General features: G+C 59.1%; 2 protein-coding genes across 2 annotated transcripts in view; both read left to right on the top strand.

The window, feature by feature from the left end:
- Lpcat1 (lysophosphatidylcholine acyltransferase 1) overlaps window positions 1-7,295 on the top strand; it is a 44,723-nt gene extending 37,428 nt beyond the window's left edge. The window contains exons 12-14 of the mRNA XM_070042136.1: window positions 690-788; window positions 3,126-3,267; window positions 5,484-7,295. Coding sequence (XP_069898237.1) covers window positions 690-788; window positions 3,126-3,267; window positions 5,484-5,668 — 426 coding nt within the window. The 3' untranslated portion in view covers window positions 5,669-7,295. The remainder of the gene's footprint in view (window positions 1-689; window positions 789-3,125; window positions 3,268-5,483) is intronic.
- A 10,714-nt stretch (window positions 7,296-18,009) lies between these two features.
- Window positions 18,010-20,950, top strand: part of Slc6a3 (solute carrier family 6 member 3) — a 38,953-nt gene continuing 36,012 nt past the window's right edge. The window contains exons 1-2 of the mRNA XM_070042130.1: window positions 18,010-18,045; window positions 20,263-20,588. Of these exons, the coding sequence (XP_069898231.1) occupies window positions 20,303-20,588 (286 nt within the window). The 5' untranslated portion in view covers window positions 18,010-18,045; window positions 20,263-20,302. The remainder of the gene's footprint in view (window positions 18,046-20,262; window positions 20,589-20,950) is intronic.

Genomic DNA, 20,950 nt, shown 5'->3' with positions numbered 1-20,950 from the left:
ATCTGTGCTGTCGGCCCATGTCTCCTGCCCTTCGTTACTGGTTACTGTTAACAGCGTCCTGCCCCCTGCCCGAGCACTCCACGAGGCACCAGACCATAGAAGTGGGCCACAGAAATAGGTCCTATCACAGCTAGAACAGGGGTAAGCCACCACACCAGGGGCCTCAAAGACTTCTCCCCCCGGGCTGGCCTTGGTTGGTGATCCTCCAGATCTCAGCCTCCAAGTAGCTAGCATGACAGGCATAGACACCATGCCCAGCATGCTGGGGTTTTCTGTACGCAAGCCCTGGTAAGTGACAGTCATTCTTCCAGGATGGTGAATTCATCATGAGGTTTGTTTGTTTGTTTTTCAATTGTGGGGCTTGAACTCTGGGACTGGGCGCTGTCCCTCAGCTCTTCAGCTCAAGATGAGTGCTATATACCACTTGAGCCACAGTGCCACTTCCAGTTTTCTAGTGGTTAATTGGCGCTCAGTCTCACTGGCTTTGAACCGTGATCCTCAGATCTCAGCGTCCTGAGTAGCTAGGATGACAGGTGGGAGCCACTAGCACCCAGCCGTTGTAAGGTTTTGAGGCATGCACAGGAGGTCTCTGGTTAGGAAGTGTCCTTTCACATTCTCAAGTGGCCTTTTAGCTGTTGCCAGGCATGCTGGGTCTCCAGTGTGCGACGCTGAGAGTGTCTCTTTCACAGAGTGGAGACGGCAAGATGGATCTGCGCGAGTACCTGGTGGCCTTGTCTGTGGTCTGCAGGCCTTCCCGGACGCTGGACACCATTCAGCTGGCATTCAAGGCAAGTGCGGTTCTCGTGGGTGTGAGTGTGTGCACACAGACGCAGGGCTGCGGGTTCTCGTGTGGTGGTGTGCACACAGACGCAGGGCTGCGGGTTCTCGTGAGTGTGAGTGTGCACACAGATGCAGGGCTGCGGGTTCTCGTGTGGTGGTGTGCACACAGACGCAGGGCTGCGGGTTCTCGTGAGTGTGAGTGTGCACAGACGCAGGGCTGCAGGTTCTCCTGAGTGAGTGTGCACACAGACGCAGGGATGCGGGTTCTCCTGAGTGTGGGTGTGCACACAGACGCAGGGCTGCGGGTTCTCGTGAGTGTGAGTGTGTGCACACACACGCAGGGCTGAGGGTTCTCGTGTGAGTGCACACAGACGCAGGGCTGCGGGTTCTCCTGAGTGTGCAGACGCAGGGCTGCGGGTTCTCGTGAGTGTGAGTGTGCACACAGACGCAGGGCTGCGGGTTCTCGTGGGTGTGAGTGTGTGCACACAGACGCAGGGCTGCGGGTTCTCGTGTGGTGGTGTGCACAGACGCAGGGCTGCGGGTTCTCGTGAGTGTGAGTGTGCACACAGACGCAGGGCTGCGGGTTCTCATGAGTGTGAGTGTGTGCACACAGACGCAGGGCTGAGGGTTCTCGTGTGTGTGCACACAGATGCAGGGCTGCGGGTTCTCATGAGTGTGAGTGTGCACACAGTGGAACGCAGGGCTGAGGGTTCTCGTATGTGTGCACACAGATGCAGGGCTGCGGGTTCTCGTGAGTGTGAGTGTGCACACAGACGCAGGGCTGCAGGTTCTCGTGAGTGTGAGTGTGTGCACACACACGCAGGGCTGAGGGTTCTTGTGTGAGTGCACACAGACGCAGGGCTGTGGGTTCTCCTGAGTGTGTAGACGCAGGGCTGCGGGTTCTCGTGAGTGTGAGTGTGTGCACACAGACGCAGGGCTGCGGGTTCTCGTGTGGTGGTGTGCACATAGACGCAGGGCTGCGGGTTCTCGTGTGGTGGTGTGCACACAGACACAGGGCTGCAGGTTCTCCTGAGTGTGAGTGTGCACACAGACGCAGGGCTGCGGGTTCTCGTGAGTGTGAGTGTGTGCACACAGACGCAGGGCTGCGGGTTCTCGTGTGGTGGTGTGCACACAGACGCAGGGCTGCGGGTTCTCGTGAGTGAGTGTGCACACAGACGCAGGGCTGCGGGTTCTCGTGGGTGTGAGTGTGTGCACACAGACGCAGGGCTGCGGGTTCTCATGAGTGTGAGTGTGCACACAGACGCAGGGCTGCGGGTTCTCGTGAGTGTGAGTGTGCACACAGACGCAGGGCTGCGGGTTCTCGTGTGGAGGTGTGCACACAATGTAACGCAGGGCTGTTAGGGTTCGAGGGCTCAGTGCATCATGAGGCTGTCTCTGCCTGCTGCTGATTCATAAAAGCCTGTGCTGGCCATTGTGTATAAAATATTCCAGAGGCTCCAAAACCCACTTTCTTGCCGAGAGGATCCCTTTCTGTGCTGGTGCTGGGTCTTGCGCTCAGCCTCATGTGCTCTCTTAGCTTTGTGCTCAAGGTTCGCGCTGTCTCTTGAGCCATACCTCCACTTCTAGGTTTTAGCTGGTTAGGATTAGTTCTCCAGGGCTGGCTTTGAACTGCAGTGTCAGAGCACAGCTTCCTGATTAGCTGGGATTCCAGGTGTGAGCCACTAGAGCCTGGAAAAAATACTTTTTTTCATGTAGAAATATACACCTCTACTCTGTTCTTCAAAGTTAATGCTGCCGGAAGTGGCGCTGTTGCTCAAGTGGTAGAGCGCTCACCTTGAGCTGAAGAGCTCAGGGACAGTAGTGCCCAGGCCCAGAGTTCAAGGCCCAGGACCAACCACACACACACAAAAATTACTGCCTCCCAGCTCGGGACACTTAGCACCGCATGGAGCTGCAGCTCCGCCTGTGACCACGAGGTGGGGTAGGAGGCCCGCTGCTCTGCAGCCAGGCTGGCGTTGGTGGCCCCAAAGCTCCCCTCCCTTGGGCCTGTCTCTGTCAGACCCACTGGTGCGGAGGCTCTGAAAACCCACTGTGCTGCGTTCAGCCCTGCCCGGTTAAACCGCAGCTCCTCTGCCTCTCACTGCTCAGGGCTGTTACAAAGCGGAAGTAAAGGAATCTGGCCAAGATGTGCCTGTAGAAAGCTCACCAGGGACCGAGAAGGGCCCCAGGGGAGGCCCAGACTGCCCTGAGGCTGGGTGCCGCCTGGTGGAATACAGGAACTTCTAGAAGGGTCTCTGGAGAGCCGGGGCAGCGGGGGTGAAGGGCAGGAGCTGGGGGTGGGGGGCAGTGCACTAGCCAGACCCTGTGCCGTTGCGCTCGCTCAGATGTACGGGTCGCCGGAGGACGGCAGCGTGGATGCGGGCCAGCTGTCCTGCATCCTCAGGACCGCCCTGGGGGTGGCGGAGCTCACCGTGACCGACCTGTTTCAGGCCATCGACCACGAAGAGAAGGGGAAAATCACATTTGGTAAGCGGGACGGGGGAGGGGCCAGGAGCGGCTGGAGCCAAGGCCCAGTTGTGTGAGGCACGGTCACCCCGGGGTCACCCCAGGACCCTGGTCCCCCGGGCCCCCTTGTCCTGCCTGGGCCCACTCCACTGGCCCCTCAGCTGTGCCTAATTCTGCAGAAGAAAGTTCTGGAACCCCATGGGCTGAGTTGAGTCTGCAAGCCAGGCAGGCAACTGAGAGAGTCCACGTCCAGGCCCCGAGGGCCCAGCACCCCTGGAGGGCGAGTGTAACCGCGGGTCCAGGCCCTGCTGGCCCAGCACCCCTGGAGGGCAAGTGTAACCGTGGGCTGTGACAACCGTGTCCGCCACGCCACGCTACGCCACGCCAGAAAACTGCTGCTGCTCCTCTCTCCTAGAGGCCTGTCCGGGCCTCGCAGACAGACACACGCTCAGCCACAGCCCAGACACCCCAGAGCAGCGCGCCCGCAGTTCCTAGGGTCAACATGCAGACGCCCCTGTGCGTGCCAGTGGGTACTGGTGTGTGCAGGCCGGGTGGCGCCCATGGTGTGCTGGTGTGTGCGTGTGTGCGTGTGCCGGTGGCTGTGGCACGTGTGCAGGCACTGTGCGTGTGTGCGTGTCGGGTGGCTGTGGCACGTGTGCAGGCCGGGTGGCGCCCATGGTGTGCTGGTGTGTGCATGTGTCGGGTGGCTGTGGCACGTGTGCAGGCCGGGTGGCGCCCGTGGTGTGCTGGTGTGTGCGTGTGTCGGGTGGCTGTGGCACGTGTGCAGGCGCTGTGCGTGTGTGCGTGTGCCGGGTGGCTGTGGCACGTGTGCAGGCGCTGTGCGTGTGTGCATGTGTCGGGTGGCTGTGGCACATGTGCAGGCTGGGTGGCGCCCATGGTGTGCTGGTGTGTGTGTGTGTGCATGTGTCGGGTGGCTGTGGCACGTGTGCAGGCCGGGTGGCGCCCGTGGTGTGCTGGTGTGTGCGTGTGTCGGGTGGCTGTGGCACGTGTGCAGGCGCTGTGCGTGTGTGCGTGTGCCGGGTGGCTGTGGCACGTGTGCAGGCGCTGTGCGTGTGTGCATGTGTCGGGTGGCTGTGGCACATGTGCAGGCTGGGTGGCGCCCATGGTGTGCTGGTGTGTGTGTGTGTGCATGTGTCGGGTGGCTGTGGCACGTGTGCAGGCCGGGTGGCGCCCGTGGTGTGCTGGTGTGTGCGTGTGTCGGGTGGCTGTGGCACGTGTGCAGGCGCTGTGCGTGTGTGCGTGTGTCGGGTGGCTGTGGCACGTGTGCAGGCGCTGTGCGTGTGTGCGTGTGTCGGGTGGCTGTGGCACGTGTGCAGGCCGGGTGGTGCCCGTGGTGTGCTGGCTGCACGCTCTGCAGGTTCCCACCGCCCGGCCTCTGCCGCGCACGCGTGCCTCTCAGCGTCGCCAGCCCGCTCGTGGGGCCGTGGGCAGTTGCTGGGGTGCCGGCCCTCAGTGGGGTCAGTGCAGACCCTCGGGGCTGCAGGGGCGTCCTCGGGGCCCCTCAGGCAAGCACCGGCCTCTGGGTGGCGGGCCCCTGCCTGCGCCTTGGCCCTGGCCCAGACCCGCACACCACAGGCGTCCAGCGGCCGTCCCCTTGTCTTCACAGCTACTTAGTGTGCAGTGGCGGACGCGGTGCCAGTCCAGATGCTCCATGACCGGGCGGTGGGATGCGGACGCCCACACCAGCCTGGGGAGCCTGGGCCATGGCCTGTGGGCCGCTGCTCCCCGCCACCCCCCTCCCCCCGGGGCCGCTGCTCCCCGCCACCCCCTCCCCCCGGGGCCGCTGCTCCCCCCCACCGCCCCCCCCCCCCGGGCCGCTGCTCCCCCCCCGCTGGCCCCCCCCCCCGGGCCGCTGCTCCCCCCTGCTGGCCCCCCCCGCTGCTCCCCGCCGCCCCCCCCCCCGGGCCGCTGCTCCCCGCCACCCCCCTCCCCCCGGGGCCGCTGCTCCCCCCGCCCCCCCCCTGGCCCGCTGCTCCCCCCTCCCGCTGCCCCCCCCGGGCTGCTACTCCCCCCCGCTGGCCCCCCCCCCGCTGCTACTCCCTGCCCCCCCCCAGGGCTGCTGCTCCCCCCCCCGCCCCACCACCCCCCCCAGGGCTGCTGCTCCCCCCCCGCCGCCCCCCCCCCAGGGCCACTGCTCCCCCCCGCTGCCCCCCCCCGGGGCCGCTGCTCCCCCAGGGCCGGGGCCCCAGTAACCAGAGATGCTCTTGTCACCGCAGCTGACTTCAGCAGGTTTGCAGAGATGGTCCCCAGCTTCGCAGAGGACTACCTGTATCCCGATCAGACCCGGCGGGACAGCGGCACGCACACGCCCGCAGCCCCCATCCCCAACGGCTTCTGTGCTGACTTCAGCCCCGACGGCCCGGGCGTGGGGAGCAGGCCTTCCTGCAAGAAGCTGGACTAGGCTGGGAGACGGACCGAGGCCCGGCGCTGCCCCCCGGCCGCGGCCCAGGCCGCCCGCTCCCCTCCGCATGCTGTCTGCGCCCCAGCTTCCGGACACTGTTTCTTTGTGAGGTGTTTCCGAGCCCAGTGCGTGCAAACACCGTGTGCTGTGCTTGCGGGGAGCCTGGGGCCGTGCGGCGCGGGGTGCGGGTCTCCCGTGGGCCGGGACTGCGCCCGCTCGCAGCCTCCAGCTCTGAGTGTGTCCATCCATTTTTTCCAACATTCCTTCCCGGGCTGGGCGGTGGCCGGGCACGCGCACGCGCCGCTCCTCTGCGCATGACCGCGGCCCCGGCCGCCCCGCGGCCCCCTCCCCACCCCGTGGGCTCGGGGCGGGGCCATCGCCCAGTTTTTTAAGCATTTCTATATTTGTGTGGAGCTCATGAGTATTTTATAAACCTCATTTAGGTACTTTGGAAAACGTTCAACTTTTTTTAAAAAAAAGAGAAACTTGTTTTTCTACTTCATTTCTCTTGTGAGCACCAGAGGACATTTATTTACAGAGTGGGGGGCGTGGCGGGCGTGGTGGGGTCCGTCCCCTCCGCATGGACCCCCCCCCCCCCGTCGTTTGACACCTTCTGAGCTCTCCTTAAGCCTTTTTAATCCCTCTCTTTTTTATAAATGTGGCCCGTTTGGTATTTCTGTTTCCATACACTGAGATCTGCTTCATCGGATTAAAGCCTATGGTGCAGGGGCCGTGCGGTCGCCCGTCCAGCTCCCCCCCTCCCGGCAGCTGACCGCAGCCTCTCCCTGGCCAGGCCCTGGAAGCCACACCGCTTTCTCTTGCTCACCATTGTGGCCGCTTACGACGAAGCAGCCTCTCTGAGTGAGGAGTGTAGCCAGTTCCTCCCTGCAGGGCGGCAGCCACGGGCCATGTCTCTGCCAACACGGGGATACCTTTGAAGTTACCTGGCTTTGTCACTTTTGATGACACAGAAACCCACCCTTGAAGCACAAAGGTGGAGTGGATTTGATTTGTTTCCTTACATGGCCGAGGTTTGGAACTTAGCGTTTTATTCCTAAGATGAATTGGAGGTTCCACTGGGCATTTTTATAGAAACGGCCTATGGCCAGTGAGCCCGGGGGCTGACGCATGCAGCGTCCTTGGTGAGTGCCTGGCATGCGTTCCCCCCAGGAGACTGTCAGAAAACCCGAACCCCAGCCACCCAGCACACACTGCCGTGGGACAGCACAGCGCCGTCTCGGGCCGGCCCGGCACCCTGGGCCTGCGGGCTGTAGATGTTTGAATGCAGCCTTGGTAGCTAATAGTGGGTGTTTCTATAATTAGAGAATGCATAAAATTCATTTTTTTTTTAAAAAACTGACAAAGGAGCAATGACGGAGGTAATAACTAAGATACTCGGGGTCCAGCCCCCCTTCCCACGGGCCTGCAGATGAAGGGGTTCTCACGAAATGTCACCTCTGAGACGCAGGCCTGGAATCGATGTTTGCTCCTCCTGACTCCATTTCTCTCACAGTGACCTCCGGTCACGGCATCAGGACTGTGAATGTGTACAGCGGGCGGGGCTGCGGGACGGGTCCGTGTAAAAAACTAGATTTTCAGTGGAATAAACAACGTAAAGTCTTGCGTACTGAAGGCGTATTTGTTTCAGCACTTGATTGACAGGAGAATCAACAGAAATGAGATTTCTGTTTGTAGAAAGGTCTAGAAACTGTAGTTGAGCTGTGATGGAAAGACAAAGCTTTCATGGTAGCTTGAAAGAGCCCTGGAGGGCTTCAGAATTACAGACAGTCGGTCGCTGGTGGCTCAGACCTGTAATCCCAGCTACTCAGGAGGATTTCTGGTGGAAGCCAGCCCAAGCAGGAATGGCCATGAGACTCTCAACAGTTAATCACCAAAAAACCAGAAGTAGAGCTGTGGCTCAAGGGCTGGAGTACTAGCCTTGAGCCAACAAGCTCAGGGACAGTGCCAAGGCCCTGAGTTCAAGCCTCAGTACCAACACCAAAAACAAAAAAATATATAGTCAGGTGCCCATGGCTCACGCCTTTAATCCTAGCTACTCAAGAGGCTGAGATCTGAGAATCACAGTTCAAAGCCAGCACAGGCAGGGAAATCCATGAAACTCTTATCTCCATTAAATCACCAGAAAACCAGAAGTGGTGCTAGCCTCAATCTGAAGAGCTCAGGGACAGCGCCCAGACCTAGAGTTCAAGCTCCACAACCAACAACAACAAAACTGCAGACAGTAACAAACACAGACTCAAACCTGCTCCTGGTGATTTGATTCGTCGTTGCTCTGTGTTATGCACAGGTGCCTTTAACACACTTTTCTTGAAAGGAAAATGGATCTTACATTCAGCCCCATGGAACCTGTAAAAGATTTAGAAACAGAAGAGAAACAGCTGAGGTGTCACTGTTAGGAACATGGAGAGAGGAAGGAAACAGGCCAGAGCCAGTCTTCACAGGTGAGGGCTGTTCACCAAGCCCCGGCGGCGGAGGCCCGGCCTTCCCGTTGGGATGGGCGTGGGGTGGAGTCCAGGGTTTTATAGGGTCTGAGCAGGGAGACGTGTTTGGTGTGGTGCGACTGCATGGTACGGGAAAAGAAGAGGGTAAGTAGTCCCTTATCCAGGGCTCAGTGTTCAAACAGCTCTACATCTGTCTGGCCTACACAGCTTGACCTTCGCATGATAGTTTTTAGTCTTCCAGCCTCTTAACCCTTTCCTGGCCTCAGAGCTGTAAGGGCTGTGAGCACAATGGAGGGTCAGCAGGCAGGCTGGGGTGGGGTCGCCCTGCCCGTGTCAGGCTGCTGTGCTAGCCGGGCTCGCCTCATGTCTGTGCTCCTGGGAGGACAGGGTGGGGGTCAAACCTTCAGTCACACCTCAGAAATGGAGGTTTGGTAGACGGCGGCTTCCAGGACCAAAAGTGAAGATGGGATGATGCCCCGGCAAATACCTGGGACTGGACATCTGGATGGAATGGCCGCCAGGCCCTAGTGTGGGATTATGTTGGCAATTTCACTCCGTTTATGCATTCCTTGCCGGTTTTGTTTTTTTGTGTGGGGTTTTTGTTTTTTGGGGGGGGAGGGTTTTGGCCAGTCATGGAGCTTGAACTCGGGGCCTGGGTGCTGTGCTGTCCCTGAGCCTCTCGGTGCTCAAGGCTGGTGCTCTACCACTAGAGCCACAGCACCACTTCCGGCTTTTCCTGTGTATGTGGTGCTGAGGAATGGAACGGGGGCCTCATGCATGCAGGGCAAGCGCTCCACCTCTCAGCCGCCTTCCCAGCCCCACTTGGCAGTTGTGATTTTTACTCAGTAGTGCCTTTGAAACTGAGCACACGTGCTTAAGCTTTTGGGTTGCTTTTTTCTCTTTAATGAAGACAGGCACCACATACTTAACACACAGCTGCCCTGCTCTGGGCTGGGTCCATCGCAGGCCAGGGTCCTCGGGGATGTCTGCTTGTCAGGGACCCGCGTCCGCCCTGAGCTTCCAAACACAGCCAGCCCAGGTGCCCTAGCAGCGGACAGGAAAGTCATTCCAGGGGTTCAGACTGCTGGGGGAACTGAAGCCAAACCAGGGCGAGGGTGAGCCAGCCCTGTTCCCTCCAGCCTGTGCTCAGCCCCTGCTCAAGAACCTCCACTGATGTGTGGGAAAGGGGCTCCAAGGACTGGTGGGCGGGGCCTGATGCAGGACAGTAGTGGGCGGGGCTCCAAGGGCTGGTAGGTGGGGCTTGCAGGACAGTGGTGGGCCGGCCTCCAAGGACTGGTGGGCGGGGCTCCAAGGACTGGTGGGCGGGGCCTGATGCAGGACAGTAGTGGGCGGGGCTCCAAGGGCTGGTAGGTGGGGCTTGCAGGACAGTGGTGGGCAGGGCTCCAAGGACTGGTGGGTGGGGCTTGCAGGACAGTAGTGGGTGGGGCCTGGTGCAGGACAGCGGTGGGCGGGGCTTGCAGGACAGTGGTGGGCTGGCCTCCAAGGACTGGTGGGCGGGGCTCCAAGGACTGGTGGGCGGGGCCTGATGCAGGACAGTAGTGGGCGGGGCTCCAAGGGCTGGTAGGTGGGGCTTGCAGGACAGTGGTGGGCAGGGCTCCAAGGACTGGTGGGTGGGGCTTGCAGGACAGTAGTGGGTGGGGCCTGGTGCAGGACAGCGGTGGGCGGGGCTTGCAGGACAGTGGTGGGCTGGCCTCCAAGGACTGGTGGGCGGGGCTTACAGGACAGATGGACAGGTCCTGGTTGAGGGCAGTGGTAGGTGGGCTGTGTAGGACTGGTGGGCCACAGCTCTGGGGTGAGTGCTCACCGTACAGGACAGGGCGTGACGCCGATGACAGTGACCTCCAGCGGCTGCTGTGGGGGCTCAGCACCTGCCAAGCCAGGAGAGCAACCAGAAGTTTCCTCCCCACTCTGTCCTCTGTCTCCACCACCGCTGTGGTTCCTTGACCTCAGCCAGTGCCAAGGACAGCCAGGCTCCCTTTCGAAACAGAGAAGGTTCCAGTCCTACCCCCACTCAGTGAAGCCTTTATTGGCCTGCCTCTGTCATGTTAGACAGAAAGCTGTGGACAGTGGCAGTGACCCATTCCATCGGTCCACAACGAACCACCCCTCCAGGCAGAATTAAAAGAATAACGTGCAGTAATTTGGATCCATGCAGGTGATTGATATTATTTGAAGATAACAGACTGTGAAAACCTAGAAATGCATATGCTAAGCCCTCCAGGGAGAACAGTAGCCAAGAGATAATTAATATAAATGGTAATTGTGTCCAAGCCAGGCAGGGAAGGAGGAAGAATAAATATTACAAATATAGCAAAATGGTAAACTTAAATCCAAGAATATCAGTAGTTCTATTCAACACAAAGTGCAGTTTATATTAACATTTCCACAGCGAGGAAAGGTTAACACTAGAATAAACATCTCTCGGGTCTCAAAGCTCTAAGCAAGCCCTGAAAGATTGGCCAGACTCTAAGCAACTTACCTGCAGCTCAGATGTGTGCAGGATTACAAGGCGGCCTGCAGAGCAGGGCATGGCCACTGTCCTTGGGATCCAACTGAAAATACCAGGATGCACACACACACACACACACACACACACACACACACACACACACACACAATTTATAACCAAGGAACACAACCAAAATTAGCAGATGCTTTGACAATGGCTACCATTGCATCACATCATTTGTAAAACAAGCTAGAGACAAAATTGCGTGTATTTAAAAGAAACCTGGAAGATATTTTAAGACACAAATCCAAATTCTAGTGATGAAAGCTGCCCTGTTTGGGCTGAATATCACCAAAGAAAAGGTAAATGGTCTTTTTGGTTTGTTTTTTTTTGGGGGGGGGTCCGGTCATGGGGCCTGAATCTGGGCCTGGGTGCTGTCCCTCAGCTCTTCAGCTCAAGGCTAGCGCTCTACCACTTGAGCCACAGTGCCACTTCCGACTTTTTTCTTTCTGCGTATGTGGTGCTGAGGAATCAAACCCAGGGCCTCAGGCATGCAAGGCAAGCACTCTACCACTGAGCCACCTTCCCAGCTCCAGTAAATGGTCTTCAAGAGATGGCAGTGCTGTTTAAAATGGAACAGAAACAGGGTGCGTTGGCTCACGCCTGTAATCCTGGCTACTCTGGAGGCTGAGCTCTGAGGACCACAGTTCAGAGCCTAGTCAGAAAAGTGCAAAAGACTCTCCAATTAGCCCACAAAAGCTGGAAGTGGAGCTGTAGCTGAGGTGGTAGAGCAGAAAAAGCTGTAGTACAGTGCTGAGGCCCTGAGTTCAAGCCGCAGTACAAGCATGAAAAATAAGGGGGGAAAAAGGCAAAAGGCAAAAGCAATTAGATATTTTAAAAAATTAACCTGAATTGAAAAGAGACATTTTTTTTTCTTTTTTTGTTTTTGTGGATGTGTATCAGTCATGGGGCTTGAACTCTGGGCCTGGACGCTGTCCCTCAGCTCTTCAGCTCAAGGCTAGCACCCTATCACTTGAGCCACAGCACCACTTCAAGTTTTCTGGTGGTTTATTGGAGATAAGAGTCTCAGAGACTTTCCTGCTTGGGCTGGCTTTGAACTGTGATCCTCAGATCTCAGCCTCCTGAGTAGCTAGGATGACAGGTGTGAGCCACTGGTGCCTGGCTAAGGGACATATTTGTTACACAGCAACAGAGAGATGGGTGTTCCCAGATCAAATTAGAAGAAACTGCCCACCTATAATTCTTTTCCCAGGAAAACTACAATCCGGACAAAGACTTTCATGCAGACAAACGCTGACAGAAATTATCACCAGTGACTTGCAACCTAAGAACACTCAAGTCAGTCCTCAATACAGAGAAAAGGTTCCCTTTCATCCCAGCCCCTCCCCACGGAGAAAGGAGCCCGACATGGGAGTTGTGTGGATAAAGCAAACACATATTTCTCATTTAAATGTCCTTGAGAAATGATCGTCTCTCTAAAGCAAAAACTGCCTCAGTTCTGAAGGCAGAATATCTTTACAGGACATGATGTTCGGATCACATGACCCAAAGAACACAGACCACCCATGCAGCTCTTCCTCTCCCACCCCTCTTCTCTCTCTCCTCTCCCTTCATTTTTGTCCAGTCCTTCCTTTTTTGAGACAGGGTCTCATGATACAGCCCAGGACGACCTCAAACTCACAACCCTCCTTCCTCGTCTTCCAGAGTGTTGTGATTACTGGCATAGGCAACCATGCCTGGATGGTATGTTGTCTGGGAATGTAGTCTGTGGTAAGCTAGTACCTAATGTAACAACTAAACTAGGACAGCTAACAGAGCAACAAAGAAGATGAAACAAAAATCAGTCCAAAACAGGAAGGGAAGAAAAGAAGAGAGCACATTAGAAACAAATAGAAACATATCAAGATGATACACTTAAGCACAAATTCAGTGTAAATGGTCTGAATGCCCCAGTTAAAAAGCAGAAATTGTCCAAGCATATGAAGACAAAACCTAAATCATGGTGCCTACTGACTGCACACTTTAAATGGACAGATACACACTGGTGTGTGTGTGGGGGGGAGAGGTATGCCGACCCTGCCCTGAGCACTGTCACCTGAGGTTGGAATTCAGGAGAGAATATTCAGTTTGCTGCAAATGCAACACTGGCATCATCACAGATAAAAAGCAATGAAAGGAAATCCAGAAACAAACCACACCTACATGCAGAATTGATGTTTCCTACAACTGAGCAGAGAAAGGCCATCTTTCCACACAGGGGGTGGGGGGGAGAAGGGCGGGAAGTCACCTGTAAAACCAGGAACCTGGCCCGCACTTCCTGCCCTCTTCCTGTGAAATGGGCAGCATTCACAGAGGTGAAATCTACAACTTAAAATTTCAGAGGAAAACTTGGGAGACAATGTGATCTTCAGATCAAGAAGGATTATTTAAATACAACAGTAAAAGCAGGCCCAGGGATTCAAAACAGAGCCTGTGGAGGGCATTTCTATCAAACCACAACATTCTACCACTGGCCTTCAAAGGCAAAATGCTCTTGGATTAAATCTCTAAAAGTCCCCAGCAATCTTAGCAATCTAAGCATTGTTCAAAGTCAAAATTCAGTCTCTTAAGGCAAACACTTAGCGGTGAGCCCCTATAAAAATGAAAAGAACTGGGTGCCAGTGGCTCATGCCTACAATCCTAGCTATTCAGGAGGCTGAGATCTGAGGATCACAGTTCAAAGCCAGCCCGGGCAGGAAAGTCCATGAGACGCTTATCTCCAATAAACCACCAGAAAACCAGAAGTGGGGCTGTGGCTCAAGGGGTAGAGCCTTGAGCTGAAGAGCTGAGGGACAGCACCCTTGACTGACCAAAAAAGAAAAAAAAAAAGGAAAGCCACGTACTACCACACACATGGCAGAGTACACCTCAGGACCAAAGCAAGAAATGACCAGACCAGCACTGGAAGCCAGCAAGCCAGCACCGAGTGCCCGCTCGAGCAGCCCTGCCCTGGGACCGGGGCTTTCCTCTGCACTGGCTCTGCCGTGTCTGCCGCTCTCTGGGCACACCCTGACGTCCTGGGGTCTCCACTGCCCTTGCAGCGTCACCCCCACAGCCGGCAGCGACATCTCTCAGGGTCCTGACCCTGCTGTGCACTTTTGGGCCTCCTGCGTTTCCCTTCCATATCTGGGTGGAAGTCTCCATGACCCACCTCTTACCTTCCACACGCAGACGTCCCCCATGGGTTCGTGTTTAGAACCCTTACTACCCCCTGTGCTGTTTGGGGAGGTCAAAATCAGCACCCGGTGGATGACAGGAAGACCTGCCACCTGTGTGAGCGCTGGCTAGTCCCGGATTCGCTCTCCTCCCGGGCAAAGCTCTTCAAACCCTACTGCAGTAACTACCGCGGGGCCTGGGGTGGCAGGCGCGTGGCCGCTTCCTGCAGTGTCCTCCAGGCGGCTTTTCCGCTGTCCGGGTGCAGATAGTGAAACATGGTGCAAACACTGCACACACTACGAATTTCCTTAACAACCACAACTTTCTCGTTCACAACTCGCAAACATTCCTCTTCTTGCCAGACTACTCATTTTTTCCAAACCGCTCAATTCTGCTTTTGCTTTGGATTATCCCCCTAAATCTGGCTCCTAGATGCCAGCAATAGCCCTGACGTGGCCTGAATGTGGAGCTGGTTCAAAATTTCCTCTGGCTGATTAGTTCCTTGCCTTTAAACTCAGGGTGCTCAAACTCTCAGGACACGGACAAAATGTGGAGAACTCCCAGCCTGTCCCAGCCATCGCCCATTTCCCATAGGGCCGCCGCCCCCATCTGATACCTCATGGGCCGGGCCTTCAAGTCCACCTTCCTATCGCTGTTGTGCCCTTCTGAGCTAGTGCGAGGGTGGCCCGTAAGCCTTCTCCAGCAGCATCTTCAAATTCCCCTGAGCTCTTTCCACAAGCAGTTCCAGAGTCCTGAGGCTCACAGTCATGTCTGGTCACAGCGACGACCCCATTTCTCTGGAGCTCATTTCCTGGGCTACCCGTTCTGTTACTGTGACCACATTCCTAACAGAATCCAGGGAGGGACACCTTGCTTGGCTCCCCGTTCCCAAGGGCTCAGTCCAGGGCCACTGGCAAGGCGGAACCCCCGGGTGAGGCGTGTGAAGGGGGAAAGCTGCTCACCCCCGGTCAGCTAGGGGTCAGCAGGAGAGGCAGCCCCAGTTCCTGGGCTTTCTCCTTTCTCCCCAAGCCCATGGATAACGCCACCACATGCAAAGCAGATCTCTCGTCAGAGGAGTGCTTTCCTGGTCTCCCATGCACCCCTCAGCCATGCAAGCGGAGGATCCGGATTAACCCTTACTCTGGGCAGCCTCTCTTTATCCACCACAGGTTCAGCGCCTCAGGATGCCGCAGCCACCGCCGTATCCTGTCACAGGCAGGGACACACGTGCTGTGAGTCAGGGCGCCGCGGGGGACCCTGGGCAGGGCGGCACCCACAGAAGGATCGCCAGGCTCTCTCGTGTGGCCTGGGCAGCCGTGCTTAGTCCCTGGCCCGTGGGGAGACTGGGCTGTGGGTGTCAGGACACTGTAGCTCTGTAGCTCTGCTCGCCTCTGTGCGGTGCTCAGGCACGGCCGCAGCAGTGGCCGGAAGAAAGCCAGTTTGGCATTTACAGCCAAGTTTCTGACATGCAAAGGTCGCTGTTCAATCAGGTTTAATCAACTCACAATCAACCACACCCGCTGTACGTGCACAGGCCCAGCATGCCTTCCTGCGAGGGGGCTGGCAGAACTCGCGTGCCCACCGCTCGGTCATCCACGCCCAGCTGGCAGGACCAGAGGGCCGTTTTCTCTAAGAAGAGACCGAGCCCCTGACTGTGGAGTGCTGATGCAGGCCAGGTGAGTGTGACTGCTGGGTGTCACTCAGGGCCGCACACCAATGCATGGTGCACGCCGTGTGTTACACACTCTGTGTTATGTGTTGGTACAAGAGGCCCGGCTCCCCAGCCGTGCTCATCTCACCTGAGGGGCCCGGGCCAAGGCTGCTTGTGAGGTGCCAGCCTTCCTTCCTGGTTTGTGTGCAGTGTGCCACTGGTGCAGTGTGCCTCGTGTGTGCAGTGTACGACGTGTGCGTGGTGTGCCACATGTGCATGGTGTGCCTCGTGTGTGCAGTGTACCATGTGTGTGGTGTGCCACGTGTGTGCAGTGTACCGTGTGCGTGGTGTGCCATGTGTGCGTGGTGTGCCACGTGTGCGTGGTGTGCCATGTGTGTACAGTGTACCATGTGTGTGGTGTGCCATGTGCGCGTGGTGTGCCACGTGTGTGCAGTGTACCGTGTGTGTGGTGTGCAATGTACCGTGTGCATGGTATGCCACATGTGTGCAGTGTACCGTGTACATGGTGTGCCACATATGCGTGGTGTGCCTTGTGTGTGCAGTGTACCGTGTGCGTGTTATGCCACGTTTGTGCAGTGTACCGTGTGCGTGTTATGCCACGTGTGTGCAGTGTACCGTGTGTGTGGTGTGCCATGTGTGTGTGGTGTGCCACGTGTGTGCAGTGTCCATGTGTGTGGTGTGCCACGTGTGTGCAGTATACCGTGTGTGTGGTGTGCCACGTGTGCGTGGTGTGCCTTGTGTGTGCAGTGTACCATGTGTGGTGTGCCACATGTGCATGGTGTGCCACGTGGGTGCAGTGTACCGTGTGTGTGGTGTGCCACATGTGTGTGGTGTGCCTTGTCTGTGCAGTGTACCGTGTGCATGGTGTGCCATGTGTGCATGGTGTGCCTTGGGTGTGCAGTGTACCGTGTGCGTGGTGCACCACATGTGCATGGTGTGCCTTGTGTGTGCAGTGTACCGTGTGCATGGTGTGCCACATGTGCGTGGTGTGCCATGTGTGTGCACTGTACCGTGTGCGTGGTGTGCCACATGTGCATGGTGTGCCTTGTGTGTGCACTGTACTGTGTGCATGGTGTGCCACATGTGCGTGGTGTGCCATGTGTGCTCTGTGCCACGTGTGTGCAATGTATGACGTGTGTGTGCATGGTGTGCCTTGTCTGTGCAGTGTACCGTGTGCATGTTGTGCCATGTGTGTGCAGTGTACCATGTGCATGTTGTGCCATGTGTGTGCAGTGTACCGTGTGCATGGTGTGCCATGTGTGCTCTGTGTCATGTGTGTGTGGTATGCCTTGTCTGTGCAGTGTACGACGTGTGTGTGGTGTGCCACATGTGTGTGGTGTGCCATGTGTGCTCTGTGTCATGTGTGTGCCGTGTGCTCCTGCGTGCATGTGCCGTGTACCTCCTGTGCATGGTGTAACTTGTGTGCACGCTGGACCTCGTGTGTGGTGTGCCAGGGCAGCAATGTCACTGCCACCCAGGTTCCCCTGGCTGGGCTCCCTCCCTCCCCCCCTTGCATTTCCACCCCTGACGGGGACCCCCAGTGTCTCAGAGCCCTGTGCCCCCAGATCGGCGTCTGGAACCTGCACCCAGCTCGGGCGCAGGACCGGCTTGCCTCGTGGGGAGCTTGCCACGACCCTCCCCCGCCCCCACCCCCCCCTCCCCGCAGGAGCAGACTGGGCTCAGTCTCCAGCTCGGGCTCGGGCTGGGTGGGCCGCGCACCACGGTGAGTAGTGCAGGCTGCGAGGAGCCCTGGCCAGCCAGCGAGTGCCGGCCTGGGGGCGAGACAGCGCAGCAGAACGCGGCCGGCCACCTCGGCGACGCCCCTGCGGGTTGGGAGAGGTTGGGGGGGGGCTTCAACGGCAGTGCACCGGGAGGGTCAGGCGGCCCCTGCGGGGGAAGAGCGCGGAGGAGGACGCCCGACGCCCAGCTCCCTCCCCGCGGGACGGTCAGAGGCCGGGCAGGTCGGGCGCGGGAGACCCCACGTGGTGGGGGCGCGGGGTCCACTGGGGGGCGCGGGGTCCACTGGGGGCGTGGGGTCCACTCCGGGGGCGCAGGGCTCCGCTCCGGGGGCGCAGGCTCCGCTCTGGGGGCGCGGGGTCCACTCCGGGGGCGCGGGCTCCGCTCCGGGGGCGCGGGGCTCCACTCCGGGGGCGCGGGTCTCCGCTGGGGGGCGCGGGGTCCACTGGGGGGCGCGGGGTCCACTCCGGGGGCGCAGGCTCCGCTCCGGGGGCGCGAGGTCCACTCCGGGGGCGCGGGGTCCACTCCGGGGGCGCAGGGCTCCGCTCCGGGGGCGCGGGCTCCGCTCCGGGGGCGCGGGGCTCCGCTCCGGGGGCGCGGGGCTCCGCTCCGGGGGCGCGGGCTCCGCTGGGGAGGGGCACCAGCTCCACTCGCAGCCCGCGGCCCTGGGCGCCGGGCGGGGCCGGGATGTCCCCGCCCCGAGGGGCGGGGCGGCCGGCTCCCCTCCCCGACGGCCGGCGGGGCGGGGCGGGGCGGGCTGCAGGATAAGAGCCCGTGGCCGGCCGCCGGCCTCCCGAGGCGGACTGCAGAGCCGGCGCAGGTGGGCAGCGGCCGCACGGCCCGCGCGGGGCGCCAGCGGTGGGGTGCGGAGCGCCCTCGGGGACGGCGCGCAGCGGCCGCGGGAGGCGCCGACGCCGGACCCGGACTTGGAGCCGCGGGACCCGGGGATGCGGGGCGCGGGGATGCGGGCGATGGGAATGCGGGGTCTGCCCTGTGAGGTGAGGCCCGTCAGCGCAGGGCCGGACGTGCGGGCTCCGCGCTCCCCTCCGCCCCGCCGCCGCGCACCTCGCCCCGCGCCCCTCGCCCCGCACTGACGCTCCACGCCCCGCGCGCCCTCGCCCCGCGCCCCTCGCCCCGCACTGACGCTCCGCGCCCCTCACCCCGCGCCCCGCGCCCCTCGCCCCGCACTGACGCTCCACGCCCCGCGCGCCCTCGCCCTGCGCTCCCTCGGCCCGCGCTCCCCGCGCCTCGCACCGCTGCTCCCCGTGACCCGCGCCCCGCACCACTGCTCCGCGCCCCTCACCCCCTTGCCCCGCGCTCCCCGCGCCCCCCGCGCCCCGCACCGCTTTGGGTCGGGCCGGGCCGGAGGTGAAGAGGCCACAGAGAAGCCGGGCGGAAAATCGCTTTTGTCAGGAGCTTCAGAGTTTGGATGCAGAGGAAGTTACTCCTTCAGCACCGGGCAGGGGGCGGCTTCAGAGTGTCTGTGTGTCCTGTCTGTGTGTCTGTATCTGTGTGTCTTGTCTGTGTGTCTGTGTGTGTACCTGTGTGTCTGTGTCTGTGTGTCTGTGTGTGTACCTGTGTGTCTGTGTCTGTGTGTGTGCCTGTATGTGTCTTGTCTGTGTCTGTGTGACTGTGTGTGTCTGTGTCCTGTCTGTGTGTCCTGTCTGTGTGTCTTGTCTGTGTGTCTGTGTGTCCTGTCTGTGTCTTGTCTGTGTGTCTGTGTTTGTGTGTCTTGTCTGTGTCTGTGTGTATACCTGTGTGTCTGTGTCTGTACCTGTGTGTCTGTGTCTGTGTGCCTATGTGTGTCTTGTCTGTGTCTGTGTGTCTGTATGTGCCTGTGTGTGTCTTGTCTGTGTCTATCTGTCTGTGTGTGTCTTGTCTGTGTCTGTGTGTCTGTATGTGCCTGTGTATATCTTGTCTGTGTGTCTGTGTGTCTTGTCTGTATCTATCTGTCTGTGTGTGTCTTGTCTGTGTCTGTGTGTCTTGTCTGTGTCTGTGTGTCTGTATGTGCCTGTGTGTATCTTGTCTGTGTCTGTGTGTCTTGTCTGTGTCTGTGTGTCTGTATGTGCCTGTGTGTGTCTTGTCTGTGTCTGTGTGTCTTGTCTGTGTCTGTGTGTCTGTATGTGCCTGTGTGTATCTTGTCTGTGTGTCTGTGTGTCTTGTCTGTGTCTATCTGTCTGTCTGTGTGTGGCACACACGTGCTCACAGGAAGCAGCGCACACAGGCTGTACGGTGTGTGAATGCTCGGGTTCTCTGTCACACTAGCCGGGCGCTGTGGAAGCGGTGGCAGGTGATTTCCGTGGGACGGTGGCGTGCACAGCGTGCTCGCCCCGGTGAGGCTCTGGTTCGCCCTTGGTGGGCGCTGGTGGCGCTGGTGGCGCTGGTGGCGCTGGTGGAGACGGAGATGCCGGGCCGCGCTCCACACAAGCTTCCCTTGGAGAAATTGCAATGCTGGTTTTCAGACTTCTGGCCGTGGGGCTCACTTTGTCTCTGTGCATGCTTTGGCTCTGTGCATGCTTTGGCTCTGTGCATGCTTTGGTTGCTTCACTACTTTTCTTGATCGCCGTGATTCTTGAGACAGTCTCACCGCATTAACTCAAGCTGGCCTCAGACTTTACGTCTGCCTTGGCCTCTTGAGTCCTGGGGTCTGCTTAGGTGTGTGTCACCATACCTGGCCCGCATTTTGCTTTTGATTTTATTACTAAATATAAAGAGTGCAGGTGGATGGTGATGAAGACTTTATACTGTGTGTAAAGACTGTGTGTGTTGTTGTGAAGAGTTCCTGTGCGTCCTTCGGAAGCCTGGAGGTGGCTCCTTGGGAACATGGGAGAGGGGTAGCATCTGTGCATCGTTATTAGAATGACAGAGTGTGTGCAGGAGCCACAGTGTCTGCCTCCATTTCTGTGCCCGTCACCCCCGGCCCCGCCCCAGGAGGCCTGGCAGCCCCGCCCCCGCCGTGGCCTGCGACTGCCCAGGTGCATCTTCAGGCCTGGCTAGGAAGTCAGCGTGTGACCATTTGTTTTCCTGTTGGCCGTAGACCAGGAAGGAGGACACGGAAGGCCAGGTTCGGCCCACCCATGAGTAAGAGCAAGTACTCCGTAGGACCCATGTCCTCTGTGGTGGTCCCGGCAAAGGAGACCAACTCCACGGGCCCCAGAGAGGTGGAGCTCATCCTGGTCAAGGAGCAGAACGGGGTGCAGCTCACCAACTCCACCCTCATCAACCCACCCTCCCCTCCCGGGGAGGCCCAGGAGCGGGAGACCTGGAGCAAGAAAATCGACTTTCTGCTCTCTGTCATTGGCTTTGCTGTGGACCTGGCTAACGTCTGGCGGTTTCCATACCTGTGCTACAAAAATGGCGGAGGTGAGAGCACATGGGGGCAGGGTGTGGGGGGCAGGGTGTGGGGGGCAGGGTGTGGGGGGGAGGGTGGGGGAGCAGGGTGAGGGGGCACGGTGTGGGGGCAGGGTGTGGGGACAGGGTGTGGGGGGCAGGGTGTGGGGGCAGGGCCATGGGGGCAGGGTGTGGGGGCAGGGTGTGGGGGCAGGGCCATGGGGGCAGGGTGTGGGGTCCAGGGCCATGGGGGCAGGGGGTGGGGGCAGGGCCATGGGGGCAGGGCCATGGGGGCAGGGTGTGAGGGGCAGGGTGTGGGGGGCAGGGTGTGAGGGGCAGGGTGTGGGGGGCAGGGTGTGGGGGGCAGGGTGTGGGGTCCAGGGCCATGGGGGCAG

This window comes from Dipodomys merriami, unplaced genomic scaffold, assembly GCF_024711535.1.
Source record: "Dipodomys merriami isolate MVZ:Mamm:240054 unplaced genomic scaffold, mDipMer1.0.p SCAF_32, whole genome shotgun sequence".
In the NCBI taxonomy this organism is placed as follows: Eukaryota; Metazoa; Chordata; class Mammalia; order Rodentia; family Heteromyidae; genus Dipodomys; species Dipodomys merriami.
Note: the sequence above shows the minus strand (reverse complement) of the source record. Positions and strands in the feature narration are given on the sequence as shown.